At 43.6% G+C, this 26,225-nt stretch overlaps 1 protein-coding gene across 1 annotated transcript in view; it reads left to right on the top strand.

Annotated features, from left to right (window-relative positions):
• The first annotated feature begins 4,876 nt into the window (after positions 1–4,876).
• The window catches only part of LOC133134596 (complexin-1), a 51,435-nt gene continuing 30,086 nt past the window's right edge, over positions 4,877–26,225 (top strand). Inside the window, exons 1-2 of the mRNA XM_061250805.1 lie at positions 4,877–5,235; positions 6,209–6,325. Coding sequence (XP_061106789.1) covers positions 6,295–6,325 — 31 coding nt within the window. The 5' untranslated portion in view covers positions 4,877–5,235; positions 6,209–6,294. The remainder of the gene's footprint in view (positions 5,236–6,208; positions 6,326–26,225) is intronic.

The following is a 26,225-nucleotide window of genomic DNA, read 5'->3' as shown; positions in this document are numbered from 1 at the left end:
TGATTCGCTGAAAGGGTCACGTTATTATAATGCAGACCGGTGCAGAATTTCCGGAACCTTCTGTGGCGAGTGTGTGCAGCGCAGTAACGCCAGAACTGGGGAGGAAGCTCATACTATCAAAGGCTAATGAGAGACCAGACTGTCGGTCCACGTAAAACGTACCAAATATTTAATGTCCGGTAATTAATTTCCTGGCCGGAGGAACAGTTTGAGGAGGGAAGGCAGATGAGGAGCGGTCGCTCTGCGCTTCGGTTCCATCCAGAACCCCAGTTAACACTTTTCTGTCCTTTACTGAGCTTGTCTGGTGTATTGGAACCTATTAACTACTCTCAAAAAGGACAAGCCCCACGTTCTGGTCCTCCCAGTTGGCTAACCTAGCGCAAGGCACCAGGCAAGATCACTGGAGCGCAGAAAAAATATTTGAATCCAAAACAATTACGTATTTCACCCAGGTCTGGACCCCACCCCTGCTCCCTAATCAGCTCTCAGCACAAGAGCCTAGGGTTTTACTCGAACCCAAATATGTCAGCATTTTTCGCAGGTAATCATTTATTCGTTCAGGTGCACCAGCTGCACCTGCTCTCCCGACGGCGGTGGACGCTGGGAGGGAGAGGTGAGTAATTCTGTCAGTGGCAGCAGGTCTTCAGGGAGGCTCTATCCCCCTCAGACTGCACGCATTTAGCCCCGGGAACGGTGCAGATAATTGGGCGTAAAGTGAGTGCCGGATCATCACACCCCATCTCCCGCAACCCCCACCCCAGCCCAACGACCACCACCCCCCCCCCCCCCCCCGCGCACTCTGACTCACATCCTGTTGCTACGACAACACACCGCCCCCCCCCCGCCCCACCATCACCACCACCGCCCCAAAACTCCTTGAAGCTGTGCAACCTACCGACTCCCCGACCCAGGCTGAAAGCAAAGAGGTTCTCACCAGGGATGTGGTCAAGTCAATGAATTGAGTAAATGAACTGCACAATTGCCATCATCCTTTATTTTCCAGTTATTTTATTGCATTTTGATTCCTTATGTGACTAAACTGACAATGGAACTCACTCCAGACCCTACTTCTGTAGGTTAGTAATGGTGTAGGTTAGACCTGGGTAATCGTTTGGGATTCAACTACTTTTCTGTGCTCGATGGACCTTGTCGGGTGCAATGGAGCCAACCATGAGGACCAGAAGCCAGGGTTTGCACTTTTTGAGAGCATTTCATAGGTTTCAATACACCAGACAAGCTCAGTAAAGTGTAGAAAAGTCTGAATCCAATACCCGTCTCATTATTTCAGTGCAGAGCTGGCAGGTATGTAATCTAATATTACCATTTCCACAATTATAAAATACATATTAATAAAGCTCTTTGCAACTCATATAAAAATGTGTAATACTCAGGGACTGGTGCCATGGGGAGAGAGTTAAGTAATTATACCGTTTGGTGTACAATCACAGCTTGTGGCCACAATCATCTGAGTTCCAATCAATGGATATGCTCACGGAGGAAATTAATGCACCGAAAAACCCTTATCAGTGCTTTCTCTCAGTTTAATAAAATGACAATTCCCACCTGATATTTCCTATTGCTACTGACACAGAGGCCTGGGCTCAACACAAATATACCGCATAAGTGAGCAAAGCTGAACTCATGGAACTAACTCCCACATTACATCATGAGCCAAAGTTTCAAATGCAGATGCAGCCGCAAAGGTAGATACAAACACAAATGTGAATGCAGACAGCCGTAGATGTGGACAGATGTAGGCACAAATGCAAATGTGAAAGGATAGTAGACGTATAAACATACATTTAAAGGTACAATAGGTAAGAGTTTTGTGTTAAAACATTGTTACAAGACCATTGTAAATCCCTTCCTATCATTGAAAAAGGCTCACTGACATGTTGACTCACCCTCTGCCTGTGTTTATAGTCCTAAGTTATGCCTGTGTTATAGTTTGAAAATATACAGTTCACGGACCAATACTCTATACCAAAACATTGTACAGCTGTACAATAATTCAAGCTCATTGGTTGAAAATCGGTTCTAATTGCCACAGCCAATGGAATAGGTGGGGGGACTCAACGTCAGTGTGGGAAAAGTGGGAGGGATGAACTGTGTTGTGGTTTGAGGGTGTTTGTTGCTGCAATCCCTCTCTTGACCGTTAAGAGTCCGAAATTACCTATTGTACCTTTAAACAAATACCGATTCAGACAAGTTCACAGACCCAAACTCACATACCAGCATAGATTAAAATGTAAATGCTGACACAGAAACGGATATATACAGAAATGCAAATGGAAATATCGTTGCAGTCACAAACTCAAGGAATCACGTTGGGCAGATGGTCACCTGATTCATGTCCACAGAGAAGTGGTACTCGTTGGAATGGCATTCCTGTGACACCACCGATGGCAAACGGAGAAAAGGCATGAAAAAGCCACACCCGTGACCCAGATAAATGCCTGACTGAAATGAAACAACTCCTCTCTCTCGGTAGGAAGCTGCAACTCCCTACTTGTAAATGGGAACTGCAAAATATACACATGTTTACTGATGCCTGAGGTACCTACCCAGACACTTGTCAGATAAAGAAATCTTAGGATGAAATTGTCAGTTAAATAACAAATTGTTTTATGTATTTATCTTGGGGATTCTGTGATTGTAGCTATATTTATTGCTCATTAAAATGCAAACTGACAATGGCTGCTCAGGATGTTGTTATTTTGACAGAAACAGCTCACATGAGACCTGAATGAAATATGTCATTGTTTTGGATTCAAATACTTTTCTATGCTTTACCGAGCTTGTCTGGTGTATTGTAACCTATGAACTGAAAACCCCGCCTTCTGGTCATCTTGGTTGGTTCAATGGCACCAGGCAAGATCAATCAAGCACAGAATTTTTTATCCAAAACAATGATGTATTTCCCAATGAAAAATGTGTTGTGAAACCAGGGTGTCTGTTTTCAGCCTGTGAACGCCCCCACACCCCACTCATTTGGCATTTGGGCATTTGAGCAGAAGCAGGCTGTCCCTGGTGTCAGCTGATGCTGATGCCTCTGCTTTAAACTTTCATTTTAATTCGATTTTAATTTGCTATCTAGCTCACGCTTTTATGCAAAATGCCTTACAGTTGATTAGACTAAGCAGGGGACAATTCCACCAGGAGCAATGCGGGGTTAAGGCCCTTGCTCAAGGGCCCAACAGCTGTGTGGATCTTTTCATGGCTACACCAGGGCTTGAGCCACCAACCTTCTGGGTCTCAGTCATGTACCTTAGCCACTAGGCCTTACACAACCTCAGCCTTAATTTGCAACACACTGGTCATGGGGGCGACATGGCTCAGGCAGTAAGAGCAGTCGTCTGGCAGTCAGAGGGTTGCCGGTTTGACCCCCGCCCGGGCTGTGTCGAAGTGTCCCTGAGCAAGACACCTAACCCCCAAATGCTCCTGACGAGCTGGTCGGCGCCTTGTATGGCAGCCAATCACCATCGGTGTGTGAGTGTGTGTATGAATGGGTGAATGAGAAGCATAAATTGTACAGCGCTACAACCATTTATATAGCCGTGGTCCTCCAACAACACAATTCCAACTGACCAACAGATTCTCCTTCTGAATGTCTCCCATCTGTTCATCATAGTTAATTGTCTTGTGCACTGTGGCCCCTCCTCTTGCCCCTCTTGCCCCTCTTATCCTCACTCTGTGCTGTAGTGAGAAGCAAGATGATGACACAAATCAAGATGATCGACTCGATGACCGCGCTCCCTTACACAGTGATGAGATGGTTTTACCACTGAGATGGCTAGATTCCACTAGCTTTTTCAGTCTCTTATATGCTGTTGTACTTTAGCATGTTATTTTTGAAAATGTATATACAGGACCCCTGGGATAAAGCTGTCAAAATATAGCAATGAATACAGACGTGTACATACATGCATTCATACAAACCACATGTTCATACACGTGTATACATACGTCCTGAACGTTCATACATGCATTCAAATATACATAACCTGCATACATACTGTAAGTTCATACATGCATGCATACATACGTCATATGTTGGTATAGTACCAACATGTGTCACTATGTCAACATGTGACACATCACTTGTATGTTGTATATAAAACACAAATGAATTTAAATGACATTTCCGAGCAGTTTAAAGAGCTGTATCCTTTTCGAAAAATTATTTCCAAAAAATGACAGCATAGTTTAAGTGACACTGTTTCGGGCATTATGGAAATGCCGACACCTTACGGCAGAAACGTACTGTTTTTTTTCGTCAACATTACGTGGAATCCGTGCCTCCACATCCTTATATACACTAAAGCCACCACTATCCAGTTCGCCACTCACGATGTAGGAGAGAAGGGGGTGTGCCTATGTCTCTAAGCAGATTCATTTTTTACCAAATTAAGAAAACAGCCTATATTAAGCTTAGTTAGGGGAATTCATCATCGTATGCTAAGCCTTCATAGTACCGCACACCCGTGCTTGATGTCACCACACATACGGAAGTTGAACTTGTCCGGGGAATGGGGGGGTGGGTGGGGGGGTCTGCAGCTGTGGTGCCGCTTTAAATACCCCAAGGACGAAACGAGGTCAATGCCTACTGCAGAAACGATTACTGCCAGACGAACGGTTGCTACTTTTATGCTAAACTAAAGTCTCACATCCCTCTGTGGCACAAACCTCGCCTTGAAGCGAATCTCTGAAAGATTGATGTATCATCACATGTATCTTTGAACGGCATATCCTGGAGAGCAGGAAATCGCCTCGTTTCGTACATAAAAACGTGTATGTAGGTCAACACTGTGTTTTTACAATACATACATTTATAAATGTTGTTTAAATAGACGATAGCTAAGGTGTTGCTATACGACTCACAGATATTTTACATTGGTGCGCTGGCGAACCTAGTGAGGAAATTCCATCGCAGGAAAAGGGAGGGCGCAAAACGCACAAGCGGCATAAATAATTGATCGGTCTTTTTTCCCGTTAGAACGTGGGACGTTTCGGAAGGTAGAACTCCATGTGATCCGAGTTCCTTCACCAGCAGCTGCAGTTCCTTTCGCAAACACTCGCGCTGCCGCCGTGCAGGAAGCAACAAGGACGTCCTTTAGCCAGGAAAAACACAGGGATGCGCTGCGCGAGCTGCTAAGAATTCGCCTCTACTATTTTTGTGAACTTCAATCTGGAGGGTTAAATTGTCTCTCTGAAAGATACAAATCGTCCGGACAGGTAAACGCCATGTTTATTACATTGTAAATGTATGCTTTGGTTTTACCCGAGCACTGAATGAAACGGGAGCTCTCCAGTAGCGATGGTACTGAAATCTTTCACCGTGCAGGACTACACTGTAGATTGGCTACACACAGTAGCGCCATGGGTTCAGATAAGGCGATGTGGTGGCAAATAATAATAATTACAAATATAACTTTAAAGGCTAACACCGAGATTTACTAAACTCATCCGGGTCTCGAGTATTTACGATTGAAAACGCTGCGCATTCGGCCAGCGTTTCAGATGTATCTTGCAATTGGGCAATATAAAGTTTTCACATTGGAAGCGGATTACCGGGCTCCGGAAGTCGTTTGCAAAAAATGTTCTCCGTTAAAACTATTGCAGTCCTTCATCAACCGAAAGCGTCACCAATGAACAGCGGATCGGAATAGTTTAAAATATACGGTGGGACATTTTTAAGATGCCGTGCCACGTGTCATCCTAACTCTCGTAGGGCTAGGTTATGGTCCTTTGATACCAAAAACTTGAAGCTTCCCTCCCTTTTCTAATGCATGTCAACAAATAATATATATAATTATATAATTCAGTCGTGGTAAAGATTTCACAGACATGTTAATGGAATTCAATTAATTCGTTGGGCGATTTCAGATCTTCTAATTTAGGTCGATAATTTTGAAACTCCATACTAGAGTGGATAGTCATGATGTTAAATTGTGTTTTACGTTATCTGCTACAGTATATTGACCCCGTGTCCTTCAAGGACTTTGTGATTTACAGTATCACAGAGTAGCTCACTGATTTTTCTCAGCCAAACCAGTTGTTCTGGTCGATGTGATAACCCAACATTAGCTCGTAGAGGATGCAAAAATGACTCACTGAACTGTATTTAGAAAAGTTTGTGTCAAGGTCCGTGCACTGTTATTTGGAGGACAGGTGACCTGATATCATTTCACTGCGCTTTTATTTTTAGGTCTGGCAACAAAGGAGTACTTCGTTTGGTCAATCTGAATGTGAGATCGTCGAAGTAACAGGAGACAGGGACGAAAAGCCATCATCATGGATTTTGTTATGAAACAGGCGTTGGGAGGTAAGTTTTCATAATTGTCCTTACTAGCCTACTGCATAATACCAAGGGGCGATAGTGCTGAGTGCCGAAACCGTCCGAAGCTACTGCTGTGGGGTAATATTCTATTTAAACTGTGTCTGTGTTTACTTAAAACAGTCGTTAATACGACAATAATTTCACTGAGGTCATCGCATTTCCTGAAACATCTTAAGGCTTTGGTAGTTGCAACAGACTGGAGCATGCGTACTTCGGTGATGAAATTGATATTATTTACTGAGATAATGAACCCGCCTTGCTATTAATAGGCTATAGTTAGACTGAGTAAAACAGGAGCAGAGGGTTCATGTATGCGGAACAGGAACATAGGGTTCATTCACATACATTTATTATTTCAGAGTTGCTTTTCATGAAATTGATGAGTTACCCAAATTCTTCAGTATCTCAGTCTTAAAGAAAAAACACAATCGCTCATTAAACACGGTTTACAGGTGTGTTCAAACACCTGCAGTGGAAACACGTCACCAACGCAATATTATTTTACCTTGTTTCGTTTAGCGTTTACAAGCAACCGAACATGATCAGCGGGTGCCCCCGAGGAACAGAGCCTACAGCAAAAAGCCTAAAGCTTATGTTTCCATGTATACTAATGTTTATGTATACTAATCGTATATAATACGTGAAGTGGCGTCATTCCGTGAAACTGTATGACGTAATCTGCCAATGTTTACCACGGTGTTAATCTGCCTTCTGTAGTTACTGAAATTGAAGGCTGCTCCTTGAGACTTGGTGGATACAGAGGCGAAAAGGGAGGGGGAGGGGGGGCATAGAAGGCGCGATGGGATTACATTTATTTAAAGAAGCTCTGGGACAAGGAAGTCTGCCAGGTAGGGTAATCAGTTTGGGACAATAAGTCTGTAATGATCAATTGAACTACGTCCAATTTTTACTACGTCGTGAGTAAAAATTATGATACATTTTTTTTCAATTTTGAAACCCATATAGGCGTTTTCACTCCACGTCTCCTTTCAGTTACCTCGTTGTTTGCTCTTCAACAGCTTCTCAGTCAACAGCAAGCTTTATAACAGGGCTATATTTACAGGGTGGCCTGTAGCGTAGTGGTTAAGGTAAATGACTGGGACATGCAAGGTCGGTGGTTCCAATCCCGGTGTAGCCACAATAAGACCTGCACAGCTGTTGGGCCCTTGAGCAAGGTCCTTAACCCTGCATTGCTCCAGGGGAGGATTGTCTGCTGCTTAGTCTAATCAACTGTCCGTTGCTCTGGATAAGAGCGTCTGCCAAATGCCAATAATGTAATGTAATGTAATTATAAATAATTCAGCCATGATGATTATGACATGGGTGCTGGAAACATGTCATTGACAGTCACTAATGAAATGGACAATCAATAATTTCATGAAAATTAGAGTCATTACAACCAAGTGATTGATTATACTCTGTAGAACTGCATTCAGTCACCGTTTGAGGGCCAATGTCACCTCAGCACTGTCTAAATCAATACATTTTGAAAACTCCTCCTAAACTGCTGGGCCAGCATCAGCATCACATATGTCCTCATGATATACCAGCACAGGAGATATTAAATAAACGCACATGATTTCACAGATGCCATTTCACAGGTGTCCATGAACAGACACTAACTCGGTTTGTCTTGGGTTAGAATAGAAACCAAAGGCCTTCAATCCTGACCTGCATCTGACAGCTAACTCGAAGTGTGTGCCCACACATCCACACACACTACACGCACCAACACACCCAAACACAGAGCCCTTTTCCCAACACAGAGCCTTTCACCCAAACACAGAGCCCTTTTCCCAACACAGAGCCTTTTACCCAACACAGAGTCTATCGCCCAACACAGAGTCCTCCCCCTAACACAGAGCCCTTCACCCAAACACAGAGCCCTTTCCCCAACACAGAGTCTATCACCCAACACAGAGCCCTCCCCCCAACACAGAGCCCTTCACCCAACAGAGCCCTCCTCCAACACAGAACCCATCACCCTGAAAACAGCATGCAGGCCCGTGTGGCTTTCATACAGCGCCCCCTACCTTCATACAGCGTCCCCCACTACGCCCTATATCTCACTATCGCTCACACTATGCGCAATAGGAGCACAGCACGCAGTGCGTGCTGCATAACGCTGAACGCACAGCTGATTAAACACTAGAATGAGAGGTGGTCATGAGACGGTCGCTTTAAAGTCTCCCCTCCCCCCACCACCCCTTCTCCTGACTGCCGGGGAGAGAGTGCCATCGGTCGCCACGGTCACCAGCACCCTGCCGCTGCCTGCTGATTGATGCGCTGGCCTGGAAGATGGCGTTCTACTCGTGACATTTGGGGGGCCAGGGAGGGGTCCCTATCCAATGTGCCCTGTCCCCACATTACATTAATTTGGCAGACGTTCTTATCCAGAGCGACATACAGTTGATTAGACGAAGCAGGAGACAAACCTCCCCTGGAGCAATGCAGGGTTAAGGGCCTTGCTCAAGGGCCCAATGGCTGTGTGGGTCCGAGTCATTTACCTTAACCACTACGCTAGGGCTGCCCCCACAGAAACAGTAAAAGTAAAACCCGTCCTCTGCTTTTAACTGCCTGTCCTGGATGGATCACCAGAAACCCAGTACTGATTTGCGTACTGTTATCCTTTCCCCTTTCTCAAAGCCCTGCTGCAGTCACTTCTTCCCCCCTAACATTTAAAGTTCATTAAACCACGGGAAAACAGCTTATGAAATGTATTTTTTCTTTCTCTAAATGTATAAACAGGAAGATAATAAAAATGTCCCTTTAATATCTCGAACTGGAGAGCTGAAGGTCAGGTGTGATTTCTGTAATGGCCGCCCACTCCAAGTGAACATCTGATTGCCTCCCCACTTACTGGCTGCCACACTGCCACTGATTGGATAAAGTGCAAATTTGCAGGGTGCCCATCTAAACTGCATCACCAAAAGTCCTGTAGTGGGCAGTATACTGTACTTTCAGTGTGTGCATGTGTGTGTGTGTGTGTGTGTGTGTGTGTGTGTGTGTGCGTGCGTGTGTGTGTGTGTGTGTGTGGGCGCATGTGGATGTGTGTGCATGTGTGAGTGTGTGTGTGTGTGTGTGTGTGCGCATGTGGATGTGTGTGTGTGTGTGTGTGTGTGCGCGCATGTGGATGTGTGTGCATGTGTGTGTGTGTGTGTGTGTGCGCATGTGGATGTGTGTGCATGTGTGTGTGTGTGTGTGTGTGCGTGTGTGTGCGTGTGTGTGTATGCACTTATAGGCTACATGCTAAGGGACCACCATTTTGATGAGCAGGCACTTGGATTTTTAAAACCTGCACCAAAGCAGTACAGTCTCAAAAAATACTTATGCCTACAATATACACTTAAGCAAAACTTACAGACCAAACTTTTTTTAAATGACTGGTTATGAAAGAAACGCCAGCGGGAAAGGTGGCTGGGAGTTTAATTTCCCTTTTTTAAGCTTCTGCTTTAATGGGTTTTATACAACTGGGTTTTATCCAACTATTCTCGAAGAGCCATTTGAAGTTATGCATTTGAGGAATTATCAAACAGCATGGAGGTGTCTGTGGGGAGTTACAACACAATAGGGAAAAAATACTGTTTAGCGATGGGTGAAATCACACTCACACACCACCTGCATACTTCATAACACACAGTCATACACCCACACATTATGGCCTGCACAGCAAAGCACCCACACACACACACACACACACAGAGTTCTGATGGGTGCCCACATCTATGTACTGTTGATTAGATAACTCCCTAAACAACGGTGCTGAAAAGGTACATTGTAGGAGTGAGTCAGAACCTGTTCTAGTGTTAATGGGGCTTAGACTGGTTCTCATCTGTATGCGAGAGAGTTCAAGGCCCTTGGTGGAAATGCACTCCTGTCTGACACTGGATTATTGCAAAGCTCTTGTTTGCTTGTTTGCAATCCTTTCATCCTTGTATTATATTTACATTTCCCATAAATGAGTGGCTTGATGTCAAAATGCCAAGCAATGTTTTATTATTTGTTTTCTTACTAGACTGTTTTCTTGACACCCTTTTAAATATAAAAAACTTAAATATTTCTGAAAGCTAATGGAACCATCACATTACATGTCATTTGACTGATTCTTTTATCCAAAGGGACTCACAGTTGATTTAGACTAAGCAGGAGACAATCCTCCCCTAGAGCAATGCAGGGTTAAGGGCTGTGTGGATCTTATTGTGGCTACACCGGGGATCGAATCACTGAAACTTGTGGGTCCCAGTCATGTACCGTAACCACAACGCTACAGGCTGCCCTGTAGCATAAAAAGGGCTCTGAAAATATTATTTTCCAAGGTGACCTTACAAAGATGAAACAGAGGAATGTGAATGAGATGGAATGAGGTCTTGTCTACTGAGCATGCTTCAGGGTTAGGGTAAAGGTAGGCTATAATATATATAAAGTGCTTAATCCATCTGTCCACCAACTGTACATATCTGTTGATAAATAGATAGCTACATATATGAGGGAATTATTTAGACAGGTCGATGACAAACTGACAAATAAGAACCATTCAAACAAAAATCCTGTGTGCAATACGCATGCTAGGGCAGCATGTAGCCTAGTGGCTAAGGTACATGACTGAGGCCTGGAAGGTTGGTGGCTCAAGCACTGGTGTAGCCACAATAAGATCCGCACAGCCGTTGGGCCCTTGAGCAAGACCCTTAACCCCGCATTGCTCCACTGGGATTGTCCCCTGCTTACCCTTATCAACTGTACATTGCTTTAGATAAAAGCTTCAGCTAAATAATTGGAATGGAGTGTAATGATACTGCTTCTCTGATGGTCATCTCATGTACATCTTTTGAGCTCAAACTCAATTGTCTTAAGTGTATTGCAAAAACAAAGGAATTGACCTTTCTGTTCCAATACCTTTGGAGGGGACTGTATATTTTCTATACATATATGCACAGTACAACTTGCCATGGAGTGAAAATGAAAAACATTCTTATTTTATGGTGATGATGATGAAGAAGACTGATGATTCCAATTGTGAGGATGATGAAGAACTGAAATGCATGTTGCTGTAAACACACCTCAAAGAGCTAAACCTTACCCAGCATACAGTATATTCTGCTTGGTATGTAGAGTATCGCTGCTACGGTTTGATGTTTTTGCCTCATTTACATCTGCTTGACATTTCATTAATTTGATGTTATTATCATCCAGAGTTTGCCCTTCAGCTAGTTTAATGCCAAGTAGCACTTCAAAAATCACATTTAGAATATAGAAGAAGGGCCTGTCAGAGAAAATGTTTAGGAAATGATTGCCTAAGTATTAAAAAGGGGGTGTAATTCAATGTGAGAGAGACAGAGGGATAGTGTGAGGTCCATTATATACTGGCCCATTATGAAATATGACACATGTATCGCTTGTTTCATATGGTTTTTATGATCATTATCATCATCATCAGACTGTCAACACGTTCAAACTGTACGGAGAGCTGTATTATCAATTATATCTTTGTAGATATAAGAAAAAATAAATTCTCTAAAAGCCCATAGCAATTACCTTACCGCAATATCGATAGTGCATGAATGTATACGCTGTTAACTGTCATACATTCAAAATGCAATGGTATTTTTGAATAATTATATGGCCAGCCACAGCACGGCAATGACATTTCAAAATTTGATATGCAATTATGAGAATGATGCAATTGTCCTTAGCCAGTGCTCTTCTGAGTAATTTAAGGCAAGTAGCAACATTTACTAACCTGATTTTGAATAATCAAATTACGGTCCCTGGTTGACGTGGTAATGCAGGAGCTGTATCTGTGGCTTGCTAAGGGGATCTAATGTTCTCTCAATCGAGTTTAGAAGCTAATGTAACTGCCCAAACCGGTAATGTCTGCAGATTACCAGAGGGCAAAACCATACACTCTCTACCTTGCTCTCTCTACCTTTACGTCCAGTCTCCATATCTGTCTGTCTGTCTGTTTGTCTGCCAGTCTGTCTGTCAGCAAGAAACACTGAACCTTCCGGCCTGGAGAGTGCAGATTGGTTCGAACCCAAAAGGGGGTACCAGACAGAGGGCCAAGAATGCCCAATTGAATCCAGACCTTGTTTGGTTTGATTACAACCAATAGCCATTTCGTTTGTTCATTTGGGGGTGGGGTTTGGAGCAGGGTGACTCTCTCCGTTGCTGATTTCTGCTGTATTACACATGCTCAAAAGCTCTATTTTTGTTTTTCTCCTAAATGTGAAACATCGTTTGCACGTATTTCTGTATTTGCATGTAGATGATGGCAGCCTAATACACGCAGTGTCTATGTACAAGTGGTGGGGAGCATGAGCCGAAACTTTAAGTCCTGTCCTATTATGCCTACGCCATCCTGTCATATTGCCACCCTGTCATATAGCACACGAGTCCCCCTGTCATATATCACCTTAGCTGCCCTTTGAAACAGTGCACGCTGTCCCCTCATATAGCACCAAAGATGTCCTGCCATATAGCGCAAGCCATCCTGTCATATAGCGCAAGCCATCCTGTCATATGGCGTAAGCCATCCTGTCATATAGCGCAAGCCATCCTGCCATATAGCGCAAGCCATCCTGCCATATAGCGCAAGCCATCCTGTCATATAGCACAAGCCATCCTGCCATATAGCGCAAGCCATCCTGTCATATAGCGTAAGCCATCCTGTCATATAGCGCAAGCCATCCTGCCATATAGCGCAAGCCATCCTGCCATATAGCGCAAGCCATCCTGCCATATAGCGCAAGCCATCCTGTCATATAGCCTGTGAGTCATCCTGTCATATAGCCTGTGAGTCATCCTGTCATATAGCGCGTTAGTCATCCTCTTATATCACCACAGACATCCTGTCATATAGCACGTTAGCTGTCCAGTCATATAGCACGTTAGCCGTCCAGTCATATAGAGTAAATGGTAAAATGGCAGGCATTTATATAGCCCTATTATCCGAAGCGCTGTACAATTGATGCTTCTCCATTCTCCCATTCATACACACACTCACACACCGACGGCGATTGGCTGCCATGCAAGGCCCCGACCAGCTCGTCAGGAGCATTTGGGGGTTAGGTGTCTTGCTCAGGGACACTTTGACCGGGCGGGGGATCGAACCGGCAACCCTCCGACTGCCAGACGACTGCTCTTACTTCCTGAGCCATGTCGCCCCTGCGTGTGAGCCATCCTGTCATATATCGTGTCAGTCCTCCTGTCATATAGCTTGAACCATCCTGTTGTATAGCATTAGCCATCCTATCATATAGCATGAGCCATCCTATCATATAGCATGAGCCATCCTCTCATATAGCATGAGCCATCCTATCATATAGCATTAGCCATCCTATCATATAGCGTGAGCCATCCTATCATATAGCGTGAGCCATCCTATCATATAGCATGAGCCATCCTATAATATAGCATTAGCCATCCTATCATATAGCGTGAGCCATCCTATCATATAGCATTAGCCATCCTATCATATAGCGTGAGCCATCCTATCATATAGCGTGAGCCATCCTATCATATTGCACGTGAGCCATCCTATCATATAGCATGAGCCATCCTATCATATAGTACAAACTGTCCCCTCATATAGCACGTTACATCATATAGCACGTGCAGTCTCCAGTCATATAGCATGCAAAGTCGTCGTGTCATATAGCATGTAAGTCGTCCTGTCATATAGCATGTAAGTCGTCCTGTCACATAGCATGTAAGTCACCCTGTCATATAGCATGTGAGCCATCCTGTCATATAACCAGCACACCGTCCTGTCGCATGACCTGTCCCTCCATGTGGCAAATAGCTTTTCTAGGGTCACACACCAGTTTCTCCGCGCTCAGCAGTGACCACACATCGCCTTACACCACACCAAGTCGTCACGCGTGTGAGGGGGGGGGCTCAGGGGCGTGTGGTGTGATCAGGGAGGCCAGGGGGCCACCCTAGACCCCATGCTAATTTTAGCGCTCACATCACTGGCCATCTGCTGCGGGGAAAACACTGCCAGAGCAGGCCAGAGAAGGCGGGAAGTAGCGTGAGAAAGAAAAGCAGAACGACAATTTTGCATGTGTACTTTCCAGACCTGGGTCAAATACGCAACTGTTGGATTCAAATACTTTTCTGTGCTTTACTGAGCTTGTGTTGTGTATTGCAACCTGTGAAACATTACATTACTGGCATTTGGCAGACGCTCTTATCCAGAGTGATGTACAGTAAATTAGACTAAGCAGGAGACAATCCTCCCCTGGAGCAATGCAGAGTCAAGGGCCTTGCCCAAGGGCCCAATGGCTGTATGGATCTTATTGTGGCTACACCGGGGATCAAACCACCGACCTTGCGGATCCCAGTCATGTACCTTAACCACTATGCTACAGGCCGCCCTATACACTCCCAAAAAGTGCAAACCATTCTCTTGGTTGGCATGAATTGAGCACAGAAAAGTATTTCAATCCAAAACAAATAATGCAAACTCACCGTGTTACGAACAGAACACAGGGAAGCGGCCACGTTGACGTCTGTATAATGGTCGTTTTTCAGGAAAGTGGTTTATGATTATGGTTGCTCATTGGTTATCCCAGACACTAAAACACTTTGATTGATGTGAATTGGATATTTATAAAGGAAATGACACAACGTCCCTGTGTTTGGAAGACCATGTAAGCTCATGATGGTCGAAACGCCATGTTATGCAGGTACTGTGTCACATGTAGGCTGAGCCGTTATAAGCCTGCCCGGTTCGTAGTCTCTCGTTAGAAACAGCTTCTCCGCCACAATGTTATAGTGAATCACCATTACCATGTCACTGTATGGTGACATGGAACGCGTATGTGACTTGTACCAAGTTTTTATGAAAACGGATGGAATTAGACTTGATACACACACAAAAACCAAAGCTTATCTGGAAGTAATTTTGTATTTATTCATCATGAAAGTTGCGCTGTTCAGAACATAGCAAGCTAAATTGGCGTTTGGAACACGGTGAGTTTACGTCACATATTTTTGACCTTGGTCTGATTATTTCACATTGCACAACCTCCTGTGTCAGTCAGGGGAACCAGGTAAAAAGCCAAAGCCAAAGAACAGCTTCTCACCCGTAAAATAATTACATTCACTCAGACCACATTCATACAAAACAAAACCTGGAGTCAGCATGCCAGCCTACACTCTCAAACGAAGACAAAGGTCCCTAAAAAGCCACAAATGCTTGTTTGACTCTTTGGGTAGATTGTACATTGTACCCCGAACGAGCAATTCACAATTCATTCACGTTTTTTGCTTTGCTTTTTTGGGTACTTATTACTACTCAAATACAACAAAATTGTACTTCTCGGTTACATTTGAGTCATTTGTTCCTTAAAGAACAAAAACATATCTCCATCGTATCTTAATTTCTGAGAGTGGAGGGTCAGTTTAGCCCTTAAATTAGCTCATAATGTTAAATATTAAGATATAGACAAGGGGAAAGTGGATTCTAGATCAGCACTCCAACCCTGATATTCTCTATGAATCTCTTATGTGACTACATTCCATTTAGTTGGAGAAGCACACTTGCTTTGGACTCTGTTTGACCTGGGGGGGGGCGGAGGGCCTCAGCGAATTGCCTCATCTCAGTGCCACGCAGGATACAATTACAGATATTGTTGAGAAAGATGATACAGAGGCAATTTCTTTCTTGGTATTTGCTTCTGTTTATATGTCAGAAATTCACCTGCAGATGAAAGGAGAGGCCGGCATTCTTCCCAGGCCATGCTCCCAGTTATTTTTAACAGTCTACCAGGGGCACTAATGGGCTAAGAAGGAGCTTTTTAAGAAGAAATAAACGTGCAGGCCCCACTTGGCAGCATTATAATGGGCTTGTGCTGGTTGTGACACAAAAGATGGATTGGATTTCATCAAAACATGTAATAGGATGGAACTCATGGGACACAGTATCATTAACGATAATCTATTTGAAAGTAAACATTTGCTTCTTCTATGACAAATGTAAAATCCCCAGAAACGGTTCTGCATCACAGAACATGTCTCTTTTCATTTAATCTATAATCTTACTCACTTAACGGTTTGCAGTAACAAAATATCTCATCATTTTGGAATATCCTGAAACATACAAAGATACCACCAATACAACAAAACATACAAAGACATACATACAAAGAAACAAAGATACCACCAATCTTGGGCAAAGTCACTTACGGCTGAGTGTGTGTAGATGTTAGATCTACAGCTGCTGCCAAAAAGATGTTGTATGGGCCAGAATGTTCCGGAAATGTTCCTGTCCTTTGAACCTATTTGCCTGTTCTGTCAGCAAGGTGATTGAGCAAAAAGTGATTGAGCCTTTTGAACTGAAAAAACGCCTCTCCTTTTCCCCATCAGTCCAACACAGTGTCAAAACTCTTACAAACCAGCGGTAATACGAAGGTCACCCGCCAAAATTGTGCGTGTGAGGCAGAGATTATTTACAACCCAACAAATGATGTGCAGTACCTGCCTTTGAAAGTATATAAATGAGTTAAACTCCCGCATCTTGCAGATGAATAATCCGCATCCCTGCGGACTGACGGCCTTCTGGCACGGTTGCCGTTTTGCTAGCGGGTTTAGCTTGCGGGAGAGGATCGGGAGAGAGGAAGTGGGAAGGCGTTGGAGGAGGTGAGAGCCCTGTTGACCAAATCAAAGCTTGATGGATTCCCCAAGGCTCACTGCCTGGAGCGGGGCCTCCTGTCAGACGAAAGGTTGAGCCCTGGTTGTAGGCGGAGGTGGTCACTCAAAAAATATCGTTTTTGAAATGCCGTTAACACCTCTTCTGTCGTACTCAAAAACCTCCCTCCATTGTACCTTTACTTCTGGAGGATCAGTTTAGCCCTTTAGCTCATAATGTAAAAGATTTAGATATAGACATGTGGAAAGCGGATTCTAGATCAGCACCAAGAGAATATGCCTTCAAACAAAGCTGGCAAAAATACTATATAAAAGAGAAAACAGAAAATGAGTACGTACTGTACATGAAATCATAAACATAAACTCATCACTACTAACCAACTAAGCAGCAACCTTTACTTATGTGGCTAATTTACATCTAATTGGGCTGCTTAAAAGAAGGATCCTTTCCCCATTTTCTTCACCCTGACTAGCTAAATGGTAAATGGTGGCATTTATATAGCGCCTTTATCTAAAGCGCTGTACAATTGATGCTTCTCATTCACCCATTCATACACACACTCACACTCCAACGGTGGTTGGCTGCCATGCAAGGCACCAACCAGCTTGTCTGGAGCATTTAGGGGCTAGGTGTCTTGCTCAGGGACACTTCGACACAACCCAGGCGGGGGATCGAACTGGCAACCCTCCGACTGCCAGACAACTGCTCTTACTGCCTGAGCCAATGTCACCCCCATGAAGTGTCAGCATCTGACACTTTAAATATTTTTTTGGTAGCGCCTCATGAGTGAGGCTTTGGCCTGAATTGAATCAACATACATTCAGTGATCACTTCATTAGGTAGATGTGTACACCAGCTTGTTAATGCAAATACGTAATCAGCCAATCAACTAAATGCATACAAGCATGCTGATGTGGTCAACTGGTTCAAATGTTTTTCCGACCAAATGTCATAATGGGGAAGAAATGTGATCTAAGTGACTTTGACCGTGGAATGATTGTTGATGAGTACCTCAGAAATGGCTGATGGGATTTTCACGTACAACAGTCTCTAGAGTTTGCAGAAAACGGTGCGAAAATCCAAAAAGATCCAATGAGCAGCAGTTCTGCGGGCAGAGACGCGTTCTTAATGAGAGATGTCAGAGGAGAAGCAGACAGGAAGGTGACAGTAATGCAAAGAACCACGCATTACAACAGTGGTATGCAGAAGAGCATTTCACAACACATCAAACCTGTAAGCGGATAGGCTACAGCAGCAGATTAGCCTTCACCTCTGATCTTTGATATGTTAATAAACTGCTTTCATTGCATGATACTTTATTGCCATTCTATTAATTATGATTATAATAATTATTATCATTGTTATAGACTACTGATCAAGTAAGTGTATTAGCTGTTCTACAGGCAGTATTTTCATCTAAACTGCATCTGCACTGTAAAAAATGAGACCTATAAAATGCACAATACTCAATACACAATATAAAACAAAGGTATGTTAACAGATTAATCAATAATATTATGCATTATATCAGTTTCATCAGTAATATTATGTTATATTTATTAAATAAAAGTACTTATGATCTGTTGCCTTAATTTTATTTGAAGAAATGTTAAGTAATCCCCTTTATTGATGCTTGAAAGAGGCATCGATGCCAAGCCATCGAGTCCAGGCTGTTAGTCTGAGCTAAGTAAATATCCTGCTAAGACTGCAGTGGAGCCCATGCGTTCATTCCTCAGGGGCCCAGTGGGTTCCTTGGGATAATGCACTTTAATGTATTTTTCATTGCCTATTCACAGTGGTTTCAGTGCCTCTACACCCTTACCTTCCCTCTTCAGGCATTCAGGTCGTACTACTTTAATACGGTTTAAAACGACGTGGATTCAGAGTATCGTTTTAGCGCGTGCCCGATCATGTAAAAACCGCTCACTGTTAGGATACGTTATTTCTCATGATGTAATTTCTCTAACATCGCTGTGACTTCAGCACGGCAGTGTTTTATTGTTTTTCCTGCTGTTAAAATGTCTTCGCCCCGTCAGTCCGCGAGTGTGCGGTGCATACGGATATGTGCATACGGATATGCCCGCCCCAAAATGCACACGCACACAGACAGACACCCTCCCTGTTTTATCAGCGCCCGCTTCAAGTCAGAAGCATACGGCAGTGCTCGATGCGTTCCCAGAGGAGCCCAGACAAGAGAGTGACAATAAAAGGTCACGTTTCGCAAAGATCTTCTCGGACTGGGGACTACCCGAGCCCTCCGCTGACGGACGGCCGCATTCATGCGCGTCGCTCGTTTGACCTCATTGAAAGTCAAACCACCGCACCGGGAAGAACCCCAATCAATATTCCCATCATGCTCGGAGGCGACACGTGCACACCCCGGCCTTCGTTCGCGGTGAGATCGGCCGCGTTGTTATTTGGGACACGCATCGACGTGACTCTTTTTCTTTATCGGGGGGGGGGGGCATTACGGCAGCCTGGACAATGCGAGATCAGATGCCCGGTGACAGCTTTTGTCTCTGTAAACAACAGGAGAGTGGTATCTCTCGCATCCATACTGCCATTTGCTCTCGATACCGTGTGATGTGCCGCTGCGTTTGGCTTTGGGTTCAACCCTATTTGAAGAGCATGAGTATGTAGCCTGTTCATTATGCTTACACCTCCTATTCCCCCTCCCACTCCCACTACCCCTCTATATCGTATGGCACGTTCATTGCATCTCGGAAGTCGGCAGTTTCTTACTTCCTATTAGAAAGTGTTGAGCGGCTATAAATGTTGTAATTCCGAGACGCAATCTCGGGCACCTTCAAGATGCTTCAAGACCGAGCTTTCAAGATGGTGAGAAACGTGTCACTGCTGAACAAAGCAGCAAAGCTGAACATGTTTTGTTTTTTTGGTGACACCCATTATCCCACACAAACATGAACGTCAGAGTGACGCTAATTACGTTTCCCTTTTTATCAGAGTTCCCACCTTCTGACAATAGCACCATTAGTTCCACCCTCCCCAAACCCTTCCACATCATAGACCACCCTCCCAAAACCATTCTACATCTCAGACCACCCTCCCAAAACCATTCTACAGCGTAGACCACCCTCCCAAAACCATTCTACATCATAGTTCCTCCTGACCTCTCCCACCACCCCTCTACTGTACATCATAGCTCATAGCTCAGCCCATGAACATGGAACAGGAATGGAATGGATTGTATTTCAAGGCACAGCATTAACATCTTTCCCCTTCCCATAAGTCTACTGTCCCGGATGGAATTTCTACTGTCCCAAACACATTTTTGTTTTCAATGCTTCCGCCCAGTAAGCATCAGCAGGTTCTTCTATTGCTCTCTGAAGTCAGGATTTACAAAGAAATCAGCCCATGCACTTCCTTGCTGTGACTATGGCCGTGGTTTAATCAGTACTCTTGCAGATGGCTGTTCACAAATCTGGCTCTGTTCCTATCACAGTCACCAGCATTTAAGGCACTAGCAAAGTGATCAGTCGCACGCTTCAGGTGGTGATTTTCTTCTAAGGTTGCCAAAGGTTGTTGATGTAACTCAGATACAGTACTGGCACAAATTATGGAAACGCTACATTTATAAACAGTTTGACAGTCATAGTTGCTCTTTTTTCCATAATATATAATATGTGATGAATGTAATATCAACATAAAATGATTAGCATTTGTGTGAAACAAGTAATAATTATTACACCTTCCTGTATGTATTAGTTCATACCCATATATATTGTTATCTCACTGTTATAATCAGCTTGAACATGTATTTCTTTGTCAAGAATTTTTCTGTTCAGGATAAGCAGGTTAGGATAATGAATGAATTAATTAATTAATTAATGAAATTATAATATTCATGCGAAGAAAAGCTTTTTTTGGCTTGTATAGGCCTACTGATGGTCACATAATGTCATTGCCACTCATGGTCAAGAAGATAACCATTTCGTATAGGCTACATTTTTACAGAAAATGGCTATGAGAAAGAACAACAGAGGAAAGGGCACAGCCTACTAAACTTATTCTTGAAGCACAGTGGTTCCATAATTTACATCAGTGTATATAATGTATTTTTTATCATAAATTTCAGCTTTGGCAATTGCAAGTAGATATTTAGGCTATTTTTAAGCTTCAACTGTAGCCAGCGTATGAATTTAGAAATGTAATCAGACAGTTTGACTGCCACAAGTGTGCGATTATCACCTCTTAACGCACACCCGCCAGCCAGTCTGAATCGAGATCACCCAGACCTTGGTATGATTCATTAATCGCTAAGCCTCATATTCTCATATTCTTGTTTCACTGACATTTTGAATCACGTCTCGCTCAGGAGACAAAGCCACAAAAGCCACAAAAGTAGATTAGTCAATTTTGATGTGTTGAGGGGGTGTTTAGGACCAACAAATTGACTCACTTGAATATGCAAGAAGGTTATTCAATGAATGGATTGGCAAAAACAAAAATCAACACTACTTGAAATGTGAACTTGCCCAACCCGGAAAGTGTTTTACAAGGTTACTGTCCTGATGCAGCAATTTACTTGCCTCAGGGAATCCTTATTGTTCAGCCTTGTATGTGCAGTGATGTCACTGACGGGAGGGAGAAGGGAACCCTTGTGTAAATCATTGGGTTAATTCACGCCCAGTACATTCCAAGCAGGAGGAGATAGAAAAAAAATCTAAAAATAGGCTTCCTCGATCTTGCCCACAGCCAGCTATTACTTTCTTAATAGTCAGATACATATTATCAGAGGGCTGAAAGACATTTCTCACTTTATACTGCAGTGGGATGATATCAAGACTGTGGAATAAGGATGAGTCATGCTCGCAGGCCAACTGCGTGGTAATGGCAACGCTAAGGGAGTTGTTTTATTTCACAGCTAAGAAAGCCAAACAGTGTGCTGCCAAGTGACGCTAAAATGTTACATAAACGTGGATTTATTTGACAGGCAGAGGTGCGGCGCTGAGGTAGAAACAGAGATGGGAAATTAAAACTGTTCCTTTTTTCTGGTCTGTACTTTCTGTCAATGAAAGGACTAGGTGCACAGGGGCAGGGATGTGGCAGGGAACTTATTATTTTATCTAGTTTATTTAATGTTTATTTGAGTAGGGACAATGCCAAGAGACATAGCTTCATTACTGTCAGTTTACAGCAGGTTCATGTAGCTGATGTTCCGCACACAGAGATTGTAGCTATCGCTAGTTTCCAACTCCCCTCCCTAGTTAGGCTTTTTTATAAATACAAGTCAACTTTCAGCCTTGCTTGGGTTACTCCGTCCACCTGGTTTGAGTACCCAGCTGAATAAATGCTGCCAGGGAAAATAATCTGACCTGGATAAACTCTACTATTAAGAAAGTATATACCGGTACCGGTCCTGAAACATAAATACAAGTACACCAAAATGGCAACCCAGTAATGGAAGCATGCAGGTGGGGGAGAACCGATAGGAATGAAAGATACAGGATTGTGACCTTTAGGCTAAATATTCTGACAGGAGCCATTTAATAAGCAGCAGACACAGATGATTGTGGGGGCGGTGGTATGGCCCAGGGCTTTCACAGTGAAGGAAGAGCAGGGCGTAGAGTAAGCCAGGGGAATCGCCCATCTGTTTCACACACACGAGAAAAAGCTCATGACTGAGCCTGACAGTCACACCCGTGACACTCCACTGCAAGCAGGGGTCCGCAGGGGCCTGGGTTTGAATTACATGGATTATTTCTCCTCACCCATCACATCTTCCTTGACTTTCATTGGCACTCTGGTTCTAATGTTGACAAATGCCACTGACACACTCCAATCAAAAGGCTAGAATCAAGACTAGATTCTGAACACTCTCTTATACCAACACTAAGGAGGTGAGTAATTAGAAACACCTGTGAAGCATTTGCCCAAGTGTTATGGCACCTGGAAAAGGGGACTGTGTTAATTTTTACATGGTGGCACCAAAAGTACAAAAATATTATGCAATTTAACTACATGTGATTGTTTGATTATGAATCTAAGTTTGGGGAGTACAGAGCCAACTCCAGAAATAAATATGACTAATATGAGTTTTAGATTCAACTGGAATCAAGCTTGGCTGTGTTCAATCAGCTGAATTTAATTCTCATTTTAATTTGGTTAGTTGGTTGATTGAGTAACTAAGGGGCCAATTACTTTTCCACACGGGAGTTGTGGGTGTTTGATTACTTTTCCCATTAAATAAATGAAATAATAATTTTAGAAATTTGTTTTGTGTTTACTCTTGTGTCTAATATTTAATTTTGTCTGAAAAAATTCAGTGTGAAAACTATGCAATAATAGAGGAAATCAGGATACAATCAGGACAAATACTTTTTCCAGGCACGGTATGCAGAAATGAGAAAAACAGGGGTAATACGTAGCACACAGAAACTGGTAGCAATAACAAAATGGGGAGAGAGGGGAAAAGTGGACTGTCAAGTAAAGAAGCAGAAGAAGTGGCCACGCTGGGAATAAGGTCGACAGCAAAGGGCAGCTGTGATGTACATGGTCTGACTTTGAGTGCCTTGAATTTAAAGGTAGTTTGAGAGCACACTCGAGCATGGCTACTTCCTTCCAGAGTAGCTGTCAATACCACTCATGCGCCTGAAGGCACAATGTTTCTCCCACCTGTGGAACTAACGGTAGGAGCATGCAGCAACTCATAGCCAATCAGCTTATACGCATTCCAACCGCATGGCGTCTAGTTGCATTGTGAACTGAGGTTTGCAGACAGAAGCACTGTATTGTACTGTAATTAATAAACAATGGTTCAGATCGGTGTAATAAACTGAACAACTGAATGCTTTGTTATGAATGCATTTTTTTCTTCAGCCAATTGCTGAAACATCCCCTCGTTGGTTGAGTCCCATGGTTGAAGGTGACAGTGATGAGCCTTCACTGGACCATGTGGAGGGTGTACAGTAGCAGGGCCTAACAGTGATAAGCCTTCACTGGAGCACATAGAAGGCATACAGTAGCAGTGAGTGACAGTGATGAGCCTTCACTGGAGCGTGTAGAAGGCGTACAGTAGCAGGAAGTGACAGTGATGAGCCTTCACTGAAGCGTGTAGAAGGCATACAGTAGCAGGAAGTGACAGTGATGAGCCTTCACTGGAGCGTGTAGAAGGCGTGCAGTAGCAGTGAGTGACAGTCACAGGCCTTCACTGGAGTGCATTGAGGGCATACAGTGGCAGATACTGACATTGACAAGCCTTCACTGGACCACGTGGAGGGTGTACAGTAGCAGGGAGTGACAGTGACAAACCTTCACTGGAGCGTGTAGAAGGCGTGCAGTAGCAGGGAGTGACAGTCATAGGCCTTCACTGAAGTGCATTGAGGGCATACAGTGGCAGAGAGTGTCACAGACTGCATTGTTCTTCACAGCCGAACGGCACGGGAAGCTGATTATACCCCGTCAACATACTTGTCATAATTCTCAGCATCTTTGGTGGTGGTGGTGGGGAGGGGGGGCGACTAAAAATGATTTATGTTGCTTTTGTTTTACACCAAGACATTTACACCAAGATTAACAACTGAAAAGAAGCGTGTACCCAGATGATTAATAATCTTAAAAATAAATAAATAGATAAATAGAGTTGACACAATAACCTGTCACAGGGAGCTGAATGGTAGGTGTAAATTGAAGTAAAGAAAATTTAAGTAGACTTTAATGGAGAGTGATTAGGAATTTGCGTAGGCTGCTTGCGGGGGGGTGGGGGGGGGGGGGGGGGGCGGGGTTCTAATTCCAACTATACCAACGATACGATAAAGTGAGAATCTTAGTTCAGCCCCTCTGGTCATGTGACGGTGCTGCAAGGTCATGTGGGTATCAGTCAAGCTGAGCTCCGTTCCCCACACGCTGAGGAGCTTAATGAGGGCAGAAGAGGAATGATGTGAAAGGCGTTTAGGGTGAGAATGCGCTCGTTCTCAATTCAGCGCCAGCTCACGCCCGCAGCTGCTGATTACCAACCGCTGCCGAAAAAAGCGCGCAAGCTCAACAGAGAGAGAGCACAATCAGCGGAAGACTGATTAATGAGTGTGTGCATGCGTGCGTGTACATATACGAAAATCCTTTTAACTTCCCGTTTGTTATTTTTTACAGGGAAAGTGCACATTAATGAAACGTGCTCTAAATGTGGCAGATATGTGCCAGTGCTTTCAAATGGATAATACAAAATAGAATTGATTTGGCTTTTTGGCCATAATTTCTACATTTTTGGTTTCACCGTGTAGAAATTGCAGCACTTAGCCCCCCCCATTTCAGGTCCCCCCATGCAATTTGGAACAAATCATTTTATAATCAGTCATTATTTCGGTAAGCCTATGGTTGGCTTAAATGTCTGTTTTTTTTTTTTTTTTTTTCTGACTCAAAATGGCTTCCTTGACTTTCACTGGCACAACACTGGTCCTCATGTTGACAAATGCTGTCTGACAAAGGCAATCTAAAGCCTGGAATCAAGACGAGATAAGCTCTCTAAAACATGCACGAAGGAGGTGACTGAACACACCTGACTAATTAGGAACACCTGTGAAGCTTTTGTTGTTGCAAATATTATGGCATCATGAAATGGGGGGGCCATTAATACAAAGTGCTGTAATTGTAATTCTACAGGGTGAAAACTAAATTTATAAAAACACTCTTTAACAAAAGCTGAAAAGTCTGTACTTTAGTCACAAAGCCAGAAAGTGGAAAATTCTTCACTGGTCAACTCATTCATGCAGTCTGAATGCAATTGAACATGCGTTTCATATGGTGCAGAGAAAGCCTTAGGCAACTATCCCCCGAAATAAGCAGGAGCTGAAGATGGCTGCAGTATCGGCCAAGCTGAGTATCACCAGAGAAGATACTCAGCACCTGGTGATGTCTATGAGCCTTACTGATTGGTACAGTGGTCGAGGGTTGTTTATAAGGGACTTGCTCATTTGTACAGTGGGTTGAGGGTTGTGTTCATCTGGGTCTTGCTGATTGGTGCAGTGGTTGAGGGTTGTGTTTATATGGGTCTTGCTGATTGGTGCAGTGGTTGAGGGTTGTATATATGGGTCTTTGTGATTGGTGCAGTGGTTGAGGGTTGTGTTTATATGGGTCTTGCTGATTGGTGCAGTGGTTGAGGGTTGTATATATGGGTCTTGTTGATTGGGGCAGTGGTTGAGAGTTGTATATATAGGTCTTTGTGATTGGTTCAGTGGTTGAGGGTTGTATATATGGGTCTTGATGATTGGGGCAGTGGTT

The sequence above is a fragment of the Conger conger genome, chromosome 8, assembly GCF_963514075.1.
Source record: "Conger conger chromosome 8, fConCon1.1, whole genome shotgun sequence".
Lineage (NCBI taxonomy): Eukaryota > Metazoa > Chordata > Actinopteri > Anguilliformes > Congridae > Conger > Conger conger.
Note: the sequence above shows the minus strand (reverse complement) of the source record. Positions and strands in the feature narration are given on the sequence as shown.